Here is a 12,616-nt window from a genome sequence, read left to right as displayed (position 1 = left end):
GGACTGCTTGTCTTAGGGAGCAGCTCTTAGTCCAACTGACGCTAGTTGGCTCTGTCTCAGGGAGTATCTGCAGTCTTACTGTGTGGTAGATGGTGGTAGTCTGACCTGTCTGTAGGATGTCTGCCTACCAACTGGCATCTTAGTCCAATTGGGTGCTGGCAGGCTCTGTCTGAGGAAACAGCGGCAGTCTCAGAGGGTGGGTGGTATTTGGAGGAGGTGGGGGTTGGGGTTCAGGGTCTGATGGGGATGGTGGTGGTCTATCCTGTGTACAGGAGGTCTGCCTGACAACTGGACTGAAACTGGAACTGCAATGTGTGGCGATGTAAGGGTGCAGGGTTATGCCCCTGGGCCCAAAGCCTAGGGGCTGGGGTGTTAGGTTATGAGGATAAAGACTCACCTCTTAGTCCAGTCGGGTGCTGGCAGGCAGTCTCCTCAATGTCATTTTCAACTAAGTTTTCAGCTATGAAAAAACATTTCCTTGTGATGAAGAAATCATTGAAATCATTAGGTAAAGAAGAGACAAAAAGCAACTCTCCTAGCCATTGATGTTGACTTCAGAAGAGTTGCAGTAGGGAGAAGGGAATGTTAAGCAGACCTCTACAGTTACAAGAATCCCACCTGTCCAGACACAGCAAGGATAGATTGTTCACAGAGATGAAGGCCAGCTCCTGAACACTCACTGAAGAAACACAGCTCTTATTTATTCTCGATTTTAGGATCTTCTCTTCCCTGAGAGAGGTAGCAAAAAGGCTTACCTCTCCAATATTTTTCATGGAACATAGTGCAAGTGCCTGAATAAACACAGATTACCAGTGCTCATAAAAGGACTGTTTACTAGACTAACATCTCTCAGAGAGTGCATTACTTTGTCATCTATGGTGTCAGTGACAGTGTTTGCATGGAGACTTTGTGATACCTCCAATAAAGGAGAAAAAAATTGGTCCTGCAGGCAAATCACAATTTTTACATTGTTGATGATAATGTTTATGACTTGTTGTATGCTAAGGAATAGCTGTCAGAAGTTAGAAAAAGTTTCCCATGTTTCCGTTGGGAGCATCTAGGTTTTCAATTTGTGTTGTCATCAGAGGTAGAGAGGTGCATTCCAGTGTCCATTAAGGGATTTGTGGAATGTACTTCCAATGGGACATATTGTACACTACAGTTTCACACTTTCAAAATCATACTGGCATGAGATTCTTCTGGAAGACCATCAACATGTCATCAGGAGTCTGGTATTTTCCCACCTGTGGCCCAACAAGTGTTGGGAAAGAGCCATGAACTTGAGGCAGGCCAGAACTGAGATGAGTTACACAGTGGCAGAAAATGGGTCTTGAAGAAGCACTAAAGAATATAAACCATTATGGCATTCATGCTTAGAGCAAAGAAGGAAGGGTAATTCATAGAAGCATGGCTGTGTTCTGTAGGAACCTTGCTAGGGTGTGGGAATATATGAAGGAAAAGTACAATATTTCATCAAAGTAAAATTCTTTTACAAATTTCTTCTTCAGCATGGCTTAGGTGAGCCCATCTTTAGGGGTGGTCCTTCCTCTTGGGGCATAATCTCCTGGCCAGGTGATTGCCCCGTGTGCTGTGAATGTTGAATCTCCAGTCAAGCCAGACGTTCTTTGTGTTGGATACAATGTGTTTTTCTTTAATTACCTTCTATGTCACTCTAATTTTTTGTACAACAATTATCCCTCGTCATTATTCCAGGAATTATGAAACATCTAACTAGAACAAAGATACAAAGGAAAAGACAATGACATTTGTGGGGGTCCTCTCCCTCTGGGCCTGTTGGCCACCAGATGGAGAGGGGAAAGAGGCAGATGGGGCAACAGAAATCTTTGATGACCCATGAGCAGGAATGCAGATAGCTCTTTGGGAGACAAATTTCAGGGAATAAGTTCAATTTTATTCCAGAGTATAAGGAATGTATAGGACTGGAGAGCTTAGGGGCAAACCCTAATTGGCATTAATGGGCACACACACACACCCCTATCACAAGGCTTAGTATGTGGCAGTAGAGTCATATAGCAGAGCTCCTCGTACAAGTCTTCTTAGTGGGGATCTGTGCCAAGGACTAAGTTAAAGATGAATCAGGCATTTGGTTTCAGAGATAGCTTTTGGATTAGGTCAGTTTTCCAGGCTTGGGTGGAAGCTAAGGTAAGGCTACATAGAGAGTAGGAAGTTCTGCTAGAGGGAGGTAGCTCCATTTTGCTCAGCTTGTAGATAAAGCTGCTACACTTATGGAAGGCTGTGACCTTAACCAGCCAGCCATGCTTCCAACATCTTCCTGTTTTTAGTTATTAATGGAGAGGCATCATTGTAAACCATGAGGAATCTGTCACCTGTGTCAGAAGGGTCCAGGGTCTGGTAGTAAACCATGACCTGATCGTTGGTGATTTTAGCAATGTTGATGATCTGTCACCAGACTCAATAAATATGGCAGGGGCAAGCATCCAAATAAAACAGCATAATCAGAGGACTGATAGAGGGTGGGAGCCAAGAAAATGAGCAGGAATGGAACCAGCTAATTTGTTCTATGGCTGGAATTTTTAGAGCAGGTCTTTGAGGAGTATTTTGAGGATGTTATCATTAGTTTTAACATCCGATTTGTTTATATAGAAGCCACATTCTTCCCTGAATACCAAGCAAGTCTCCCCATGTTCTGCAGTTATAATGTCTAGTGTTCTTCTATTATGGAGCATAACCCCAGCAAGAGAGTTCATCTGTCTGTGGAGTGACAGGAGGCTCTCAGCTGTAGATGCCATTGTCTGATCAAGTCTATGTCTGAATCTCTAGTCAGAGGATGTGTCTGGGTGATGGCAGTTGTTGTCGCTCCATAAGATGTAAGGGAGATGGTAAGTCCTATTCCCACCAGTAAAGGAAGGACTGTCTCTCATCTTTGGTTCACAGTAGTGTTCCTCCCTCCACCTCGTATAGATATTCCTGGGGAATAATCACAAGAGGGCTACAAAACCCTGGTGAGGGGTTGTCTATTCAGGATTATTTTACTAAAACTACATCATACACATCCTAAGGCTCTGCCAGCAATTCTCTGTTCCTTCTAATACGTTTCATCTCTTTATTCAAGTCTTCTTTCATTTTAATTACTCCAAAAGTCCAATAGTGCTACCCACAGGTTTATGGATTTGGGGTCATGCACTATGACATGGGGACACTGCCAGGTCTTATCTCACAACAAAAATATGTCTCTACATCCCCACCATCTTCCACCAACCACATTCAAATTGTGTTGGGACATCCCTTCTCCATTGGCTGTCCATGCTGGAATTTTAAGCTGGGTGCTCACTCTCAGGGTTTCCGCTTGTATCAACAGTACCTGTGAGTTCACATTTCTGTCAGACACCCCCATAGATAGTGTTGCTTCTATTGCCCCAGTGACAGGTTGTTCAAAATTATAGCAAGCAGGGTCTGGCACTTGGTGAGACAATCCATAAGGAGTTCTTCAAACTGATCAGACATCCTGGGGTAGTAACTGGAACAGAGTGAAGTCAGCATCTGGGACATGGTTCTGGATATCCTTTATAAATCCATATTTCTTAGAGCCACCCAGGGACACTTAGCAATTCAGTGGAAGGTCATAGGTCTAGGAACCAATTTTCTATGTTATCACTCCCCTCCAAAGTCCTGCTGCAATCTGTCAGGGTATCTATGGGCTGTCACATGACAGACACATGAACCTCCACGCTAGTGTTTACTGTCTACTTTACCAATATCAGATGCCATGTGAATTACTGTTTGTAGTACCAACCAATCTGTGAACCTTTACTGTAAGGTTAAAGACTGTGCACTCCCTAGCCAACTGGAATTTATTCAGCTATTACAATTCATATCAGTGGAGATCCATAGCGGAAATTTCTTTAAAAGGTGAAAACAGAACTACTGTGTGGACTGAAAACTGACAGCCTAAGTGATATTCTCAGATTTATATTGTATGAGGAGAAATTGACAACTCAAGTTGTTCTCTTCATTCACACCAATATCATGGCACATGTGCACATGTGTACATACAATAATACAAGACACCATGGCCAAGGATCCCAATTAAAAGAAGTGGCTACCTTGGCTAATGAATTCAGAGTGTTTGAGACTATGATGGTAGAATGGAGGAATGATGGCAGGGAAAGCTGAGAGTTCACATCTTGATACCCAAGAAGTGGGAAGAAAGTGAACTTGGGATGGTGAGAGGCATTCAAAGTCTAAAGAAACTTGTAACTGGAGTTTTCTCCAGTACTGTCCAGCCCCACGGACTGAACAACTACTTACAAAATAATTACTTAGAAACTCATTAATTAAACTGCTCTGCTATTAGCTCAGGCCTACCATTGTCTAGCTCTTACACTTAAACTCAGCCCATTTCTGTTAATCTATATGTTGCCATGTGTTCTGTGGTTTTACCTGCTGCCTTACATGCTGCTTTCTGGAAGGCAGGCTGGTATCGCCTTTCCTTAGCTTTCCACTTTGCAGACTTCTCCTCTCTCTTTGTCCCACCTCTACTTCCTGCCTGGCTACTGGCCAATCAGCGTTTTATTTATCAATCAATAATCCACAGCAGAAACTTTATACATTAACCTTGGCCCCGGTGATAAACCTCCACCAAAAAGGACAAACATCTTAATCCTTTACAAACCACAACCACCTGGAAAGCTAATATTAAAATGGTGGGGACTATAAGGTGCACCTTATCCAAACCACAGCAGCATGAAAGTAAGATAATGAGAGTCCACAAAGATGCTGTGCAGGCAGAGAGTAGTTGATGACAAAAGAGGAAAAATTCACCTCTAGGAAACCATTGTCAGAAGATCCAAGATGGTGGATGTCAGGCATGCACTGTATTCTAGAAGCTCCAAGGAATAAACTGGGGAACACTGGATAACAGATCTCAGAATATGTGCTTGATTGTGTGTGTGTGTGTGTGTGTGTGTGTGTGTGTGTGTGTGTGTGTGTGTATAAAATCAGTAGCAAACTATTTGGGAAGGTCCCAAACCAGAATGGGATGTCTACAGCATGTCTCAGGGATTGGTATAGTTTGGCACACTCTGCCATTCGATCATGAAAGGTTGTACAAAAGAAGAAAATCATTTGAGATTAAAAGAAAAATATCTTAGTCTTTTGTTACAGTTTCTTTTCGGGTATTGAAGCTATACCGGGGATAAAGTTAACCCTTTACTTCTTGAAGAACAAGACTACTTGAAGATATTTTCCTCAGGAATCAATTGGTCTTGAGGAACCTCTAGTGATTTTAGCCTTTCTTCTACAAGATGATCCATCTAGGTGAGAATGTGTCAAAGCACTTGCTGGATCATGGCTTTGCTTGGGATCATGGAGGGAAATTCTCCTCTATCTTGAATGTCAACTTTGTAGATAGGACATTGGTTAGAGTCTACCTATTAGGGTCTCCCTCCATGGCTTCCCTGAACTAGGGGGTAGGTGACTTAACAAGGCTGCAGGATATTTATGAGATGCTCCATGTTCCTCCAGGAGTTAGTTGACCTTGGAGGATCACCCCTCTTAATCCTGCTGTCCACAGCAGTATAGGCTTGCCAATGTCCTTATTGAGAAACCAGGAGGGCACTTGTATCAGTCTGGTATTTGTTAAATTATTGTTATTTTACATTTATGAATGTTTGCTTGACTGTATGTCTGTGAACACATGCATGCCTAGTACCCTGAGTGGCCAAAAGTGGACACCGAATCTATGGAACTGGAACCACAGATGGCTGTGAGTCATCACATAGGCCCTCTGAACTGAATGTTGGTTTTCTGTAAGAAGAACAACTCACTGAACTGCTCAGCCATATCTCCAGCCAAGTCTGGTATTATTCTCTCCTTCATAATATTTATATAGAGCTGGGGCAGAAGCTAACACTTTTTAATACACACTGACTGGATGGCTTTTTGTTCCTTTAAAACAGAACTTGAAATACCAAGGGTAGATCATTACTCTCAGAGAACTCCAATGACTTCAGTGTGTTGAGTTTTGAGCTTAGAAATTCAATCACTGGTGCCATATGGACATCTCATCTTTCACATTCAGTTCATGCTGTACTTAGTCTTGGTAAGGATTTCCAACTTTCTAACTGATGCTGGGGAAACAATATGCCATCTTAATCTTTATACACAAATACTTCTTTGCTAGAATATTTCCTTTCTTACATCTTTCCATCATTATCTTTTTTCTACATCCTGTTTCCTTTTCATTTCATATCTTTCCTTCACATGATGAAACATGATAAAATTAGCAAGATAATAAAAAAGAAAGTTTACCCTAAAACAGCATATATAGCATAATGAAATAAATTAACATTCCTAGAATGCATAATATAAAATTTCAAGGCTTCAGATGTTTCCTAGGAGACCTCAATGACAACGATGTCAGACAGCAATATTTTCTGCCTTGTATAGTCCAGGAAATGTTCTCACTAGGCATAGGGACTCATGGTAGATGCTGGAGAGAAGACATGAGTTGAGTGCAGAATGGCAGGCTGGACACAAATCACATGAGAATCACTAAGATTTCTTATGCTTCATCAAAAGAAGATGGAGAGAGAGAGAGAGAGAGAGAGAGAGAGAGAGAGAGAGATACAGACAGACAGACAGAGAAAAAGAGAAAGAAGAAGAAGGAGGAGGAGGAGGAGGAGGAGGAGGAGGAGGAGGAGGAGAAGGAGAAGGAGCAGGAGCAGGAGGTGAAGGAGAAGGAGAAGGAGAAGGAGAAGGAGAGAGAGAGCTATACATAATCCTATGTAGCCAACAAATGAATCGACACCACACACAGCATAATATCTTATCTTCAGGGTTTAGATTTGAGGGTGGAGATGCATTCTTCCTTGTCTGTTCATGGTTGCTGCTGCTGAGAGATTCCTATAGCATCATAGAGTATATTGGAGGTGAGAAAGATTCATCACATCATTATTTTAATTAGTTGCAGTTTATTTTATTTCAGGTTTGACATTCTGGCTAAATTTTTTCTCTTTTCTTTTTTGAAATGAATTTTTATTCATTTTACATACCAGTTACAGATTTTCCTCTTCTCTCCTTCCAGCCCACCAGCCTTCCCTCAACTACCCACTCTTCATTCACTCTTACAAAAAGGTGAGGCCTCCCATGGGGAGTCAGCAGAGCTAGGTCCTTTTGGTAGAGGCAGGTCAAAGCCCCTCCCTCTGCCTCAAGGCTCTATTACATCATTTTTTTTTTTAGCTGAGGATTGAATCCAGGGCCTTGTGCTCTACCACTGAGCTAAATCCCCAACCCTTTTTTAGGTTTTTCGAGAGAGGGTTTCTCTGTGTAGCTTTGCACCTTTCCTTGAACTCACTTGGTAGACCAGGCTGGCCTTGAACTCACAAAGATCTGCCTGGCTCTGCCTCCCGAGTGCTGGAATTAAAGGAGTGCCATCATTCTTAAATATACAAAAAAGATATTGATCTAACTAGATAGTCTAACTAGAAAATGATTATTCTGTGGGTCACCCTCAATTCCCAAAAGACTCACCAATAATTCAAAACAGTAGCATTAAGAATGATAAAATGTGCTGAAATCAGACCATAGCATACACTATCAGGAGGACGAGAGAATAATCAGGGGAAGATGAAGTCCTATAAGACTTCATAGGAAACTAGGCTCTTCATTTTGATTCTCAGTGATGAAGTATAAAAAGTCACGTCATAAACCCCAGAAATGAAGCTTCCACGTCTTTACTGATATTCATACCCACAGGAACATTTCCTTAGGCAAAATTAAAGAACATTTACCTGGATATGTTAGAAGCATATCAATGCACAATCCTCTCCCTATCCAACATGGCCTCATTTCAGATAAATACATGGGAAACAAAAACACAAAAGACTAGGAGAACATATATTTATTGTTCAGGGACCTTGAATGTGTCCAGGATAAGTACAAATCTCTGTTTTCAACTTTAAAATTTACATCGGTCCTTTGACAACAATATGTTATTAGCGTTGTTTACATGAGATAACATTTGTATAAACTCTCCACAAGACAAGCTGGATATGTTTGCACAGTACCACTGGTAAAGTAAAGATTATCCAGTACATGGAACCATTGAGGTACATGGGATCCTCTAATCCATTGGGACTAACAAGTGACTACATAAATTAAGAGGAAAGTTACATCAAAACTGGCTCTTCCTTCCTTCCTTCCTTCCTTCCTTCCTTCCTTCCTTCCTTCCTTTCTCTCTTTCTTTGTTCCACTTTCTTTATGGTTGGAGGTGGTTAGAGATTTATGAGACTGCGGCTCTATATCAGAGGTTATCCAGTATCTCACTCCATAGCTCTGGAATATACCATTAATTATGTTACAATTCTCCTGGCTAAACTTGCCCTGGGAAGCCTGTAGTGAGTCACAGTGCCCCTTTGGTAAAGATGGATTTTTCAAAACATTATTTACTATAGAGTGTCTATGTCTGTTGATAAAGCTGTTTTCTATGTTTGGCCATTTGAATGTGGTTTTCAGCAGTTGAAGAGCACAGAACAAGGATCCTTAGGATCCCTAAAGATCAACAGGAAGGGAGAAATAGTAGGGAAACCTGCAGTCAAAGCTCCACCTACATGCCTCAACAAGAGACCCCAGTCTGTTAAAACAGTGTGAAAGATGAGACAAATGAAATTTAGGAGGTACAGGGCAACAAAGGTGACCACCACCATCAGGACAGTTTGGGCTGCTCTGGTCTCAGCATGGCCTCTATGGTTCTGATTGGGAGTGAGGATGTGCTGTGTTCGCTGGTGATGTCTATGGAGGAGAAGCACCATGGAGACACTGGTCCAGGCCATGATGCTGATGAATGTGGCATCGTGGGCAAAATGCAAGAAGATGAAACCTACACCAAAACCAGATGTGGAACAGAGAAACTTACTGTTATTGTTAGTGTCATTGCCTGTGCTCTGTGGACCACTGACTTTCATTGGAATGTAGAAATTATTTAAGAAACTGAACAACCAACAAGTGTAACAAGAATAACTCAGGACATCAGGGGTTCTTCCTCGGAGCATCAGCCTACCCCAGTGACCAGGAACAAGAGTGACAAACTGATGGATGCTCAGGGCACTGGTGGAGCACATGTTTGTGCTTCGAGCCACCATGCGAATGAAGAACTCAATTTTGCATTGCATGCTAGTTGCAGGTTTCCTTGGAACAAAAACCATCATGTTGGTTGGAAATGCAGTGACAAGGAGAAGGAAGGCATTGGTCACAGCTAGGTTGGTGACAATAACCTGTGTGGGTCTCAGTCGAGAGCCCCTGAAGATGGGAGAGAAATTGTGGACAAACAGAAGAGTGTTGGCCAGAGTCCCAATCCCAACCTGGAAAAGCAGGAACATCTGAAGAGCCAGTTCCTCGGTGGTTTTTAAAGCTTTACTCTGAGGGGACATGGAGAGGACTTCTGTGCAGACAGGAGTGATGACCAAGAACACTGCTGTTTTCACTACACTTCTCTATCATCTGTGCATAATGGATAATTTGCTTCTTTACTTCTTCTATGAAGGGAGACACGATTGTATCACTGTACAGGAGCTTGTCCTGGAGAACACTGCATAGACAACTGAGACCATTACTTTGAACTTCATGTCCTTTCCCTCACCTCATGATGGAAATGTATAAGTAATACAGCTGTACCTTTCTTAGTCAACATGACACTGATGATAATACAGAAGGGCATATGAACAATGAACATAGGAACATAGTTTTGCATCCAATGCAGCATCTTCCCTCTTAATACAATGATTTCTTCATCCCAAGGAAATGTCTGTTTCACAGCTTAGCACTTATCTGAAAATGACATTGAATGTGACATCTAGTATAGGATGGCTGATTTTTAGCTGATGGATGGAGACTGACTGTTCCTCTGGAAACAGTGTATGAAGTGAGTTGCAGACTAAACAAGAGCTTGCAGATACATGAGTTTCAAGGACATAAGTTTCAAGAGAATCTGTCTGTGCAAATGGTTTAACTGTGATGGTGCATCAACATATTTTGAGTGTGGCTAAGGGAAGCTGGTGTTGACTCACCCGCATGTCCAGCCTCTTTCTTCCTCACGAAAATAGTTAAGATACAGAAAATTATGAAGAAATGAAATTCTTTGTTCACTGGGGACCAAATGTGTTAAGAATTACAAATTGGAGGTTGGAGAGATGGCTCTTCACAAGACTCATGTTCAAATTCAGCACCCACTTGGTTGTTCATTTTGATCTGTAATATCAGTTCCCCAAATGGAATGCCCTCTCATGGCTTTTGTGGCACTGCACAAATGTGGTGCCAGACATACAGGCAGCTAAACACTAGATGCATAAAGTAAAATTACCATATCTTTAAAAGGACAAGAATAGAAATTTATAACTTATAAAATCATGTAATTAAAGTCAGTAGAAAAAAAGAACCCATCAGCTTTTGAGAAAATTTTATTCAGATGAAAGTGATAGAATACAAAATATTTCAAAAAATAACCCGTTTTCTGATCACAAATATGAACCTCGATTTACACATAAATATCTATATATACACCGAAGCATCCCTAAAAGTTTTATGACAGAACTACTTCAGTGGATAAGCACCTTTAGTGAAATGACTGGGTACAAGAAAAACTCAAAAAAATCAGAAGTTCTCCTATATACCAGGTTGAGCTGAATCCCCAGGGGAGTCTTTGCCCTGGAGGAGATGGGAATGGGGGGGGGAGGTGCGTGGGGGAAGGCAGAGGCAGGGGCAGCAGGGAGAGGACTGGGGAATCCTTGGCTGATGTGTACAATTAAGTTGAATTATAAAATAAAATAAAATAAAATAAAATAAAATAAAATAAAATAAAATAAAATGATAAACATGCTAAGGAAGAAATCAAGGAAACAACACTTTTCAAAATAGTCACAAAAAAATAGTCATGAATAATAAAAACAACTTGGTGTACCTCTAAACAAGTAAAAGACTTATATGGCAAGAACTTCAAGGTTTTAAAGAAACAAAACTGGAGAAGATAGGAAGATCTCACATGCTCATGGAATGATAGGATTAACATGTAAAAAGGACATACTACCAAAAGCTATCTACAGAGTCAATGGAATCTCCATTAAAATTTCTATACAAGTCCTCACAGACCTCAAACGAACAATACTCAACTACATATGGAAAACCAAAAAAACCAGGAAATCTAGAACAATGGTGGACATGAAAGAACTTCATGAGGTATCATCATGCCTGATTTCAAGCTCTACTACAGGAATATAGCAATAAAAACTACATGATACTGACATAAAAACAGAAAGTTGGATCAATGAAATCAAAGACTCATATGTAAATCTACACACCTATGGACACCTGATTTTTGACAAATAAGACAAAATTATACAAAGAAAAAGTGAAGGGCTGGGGATTTAGCTCAGTGGTAGAGCACTTGCCTAGCAAGTGTAAGGCCCTGGGTTCTGTCCTCAGCTCCAGAAGGGAAAAAAAAAAGACCCTTAGGCTGGAGAGATGGCTCAGAGGTTAAGAGCACTGGCTGCTCTTCCAAAGGTCCTGAGTTCAATTTCCATCAACCACATGGTGGCTCCCAACCATCTGTAATGAGATCTGATGCCCTCTTCTGGCCTGCAGGGATACGTGCAGACAGAACACTGCATATAGATAAATAAATCAATCGAAAAGAAAGAAAAAGAAAAAGAAAGAAAGCATCTTCAACAAATAGTGCTCATCTAAATGGATGTCAGTATGTAGAAGATTGCAAATAGACCCATATTTATCACCCTACAGAAAAGTCAAGTTCAAGAAAGTCAAAGATCTGCTTTTTTAATTTAAGTAATTATTTTTATTCATTTTACATACTAACCACAAATCATCTCTTATCTTTCTTCTCACTACACAAGTGATACCACCAAACAGCCCCCATCCACTACTCCAAAATCCTGGTACATGCAGTTGAGGCAGGACCAAGGCCCTCCCCATTGCATCAAGGCTGATCGAGGCATCCCACCACAGGTAATGGGCTCCAGATAGCTAGCTCATGAACCAGGGATAGTGGATCAAAGACCTTAACAAAACCAAGTTGCACTGAACCTGATAGAAAAGAAAGACTGGAATAGCCTTGAACACATTGGCACAGGAGATCACTTCCTGAATATAACACTAATAATGCAGACAAGATCTACAATTAATAAATGGAACCTCATGAAACCGTAAAGTTTCTGCAAGGCAAAGGACACTGTCAATAGAAAAAAACAGCAGCCAACACAATGGAAAAAGATCTTCACCAACCCCACATCTGACAGTGGGCTGATTTCCAAAATACAAAGAACTCAATTTACACTACATACGGAAAAATACCCAGGGACCAAAGCATTTCATTTATTCACAGTTTTCTGTATCTTAACTATTTTTATGAGGAAACAGAAGGTGGAGATGCTGGTGAGTCAACAGCAGCTCCACTTAGCCAAACTCAAAATATGTTGATGCACCATCACAGTTAAACCATTTGCACACACAGATTCTTTGGAAACTCATGTTCTTGAAACTCAAGTCTTTGAAATCTCTTGTTTACTCTGCAACTCACTTCATACACTGTTCTCCAGAGGAACAGTCAGTCTCCATCCATCAGCTA

General features: G+C 41.1%; 1 protein-coding gene across 1 annotated transcript; it reads right to left on the bottom strand.

Moving 5' to 3' along the window:
* Positions 1–8,492: 8,492 nt before the first annotated feature.
* On the bottom strand, positions 8,493–9,443 carry LOC118591047 (vomeronasal type-1 receptor 4-like). The gene has a single exon (XM_036199064.1). It carries the CDS (start codon positions 9,408–9,410, stop codon positions 8,493–8,495), a length of 918 nt encoding a protein of 305 aa, XP_036054957.1. The 5' UTR covers positions 9,411–9,443.
* Between the last annotated feature and the right edge of the window lie 3,173 nt (positions 9,444–12,616).

Source organism: Onychomys torridus, chromosome 1 (assembly GCF_903995425.1).
Source record: "Onychomys torridus chromosome 1, mOncTor1.1, whole genome shotgun sequence".
In the NCBI taxonomy this organism is placed as follows: Eukaryota; Metazoa; Chordata; class Mammalia; order Rodentia; family Cricetidae; genus Onychomys; species Onychomys torridus.
The sequence above is the reverse complement of the archived record's forward strand: the minus strand, read 5'-3'. Positions and strand labels throughout refer to the sequence as shown.

Coding starts and splice junctions, on each gene's coding strand:
- LOC118591047 (XM_036199064.1), bottom strand. CDS start 9,410: ATGTCCCCTCAGAGTAAAGCTTTAAAAACCACCGAGGAACTGGCTCTT.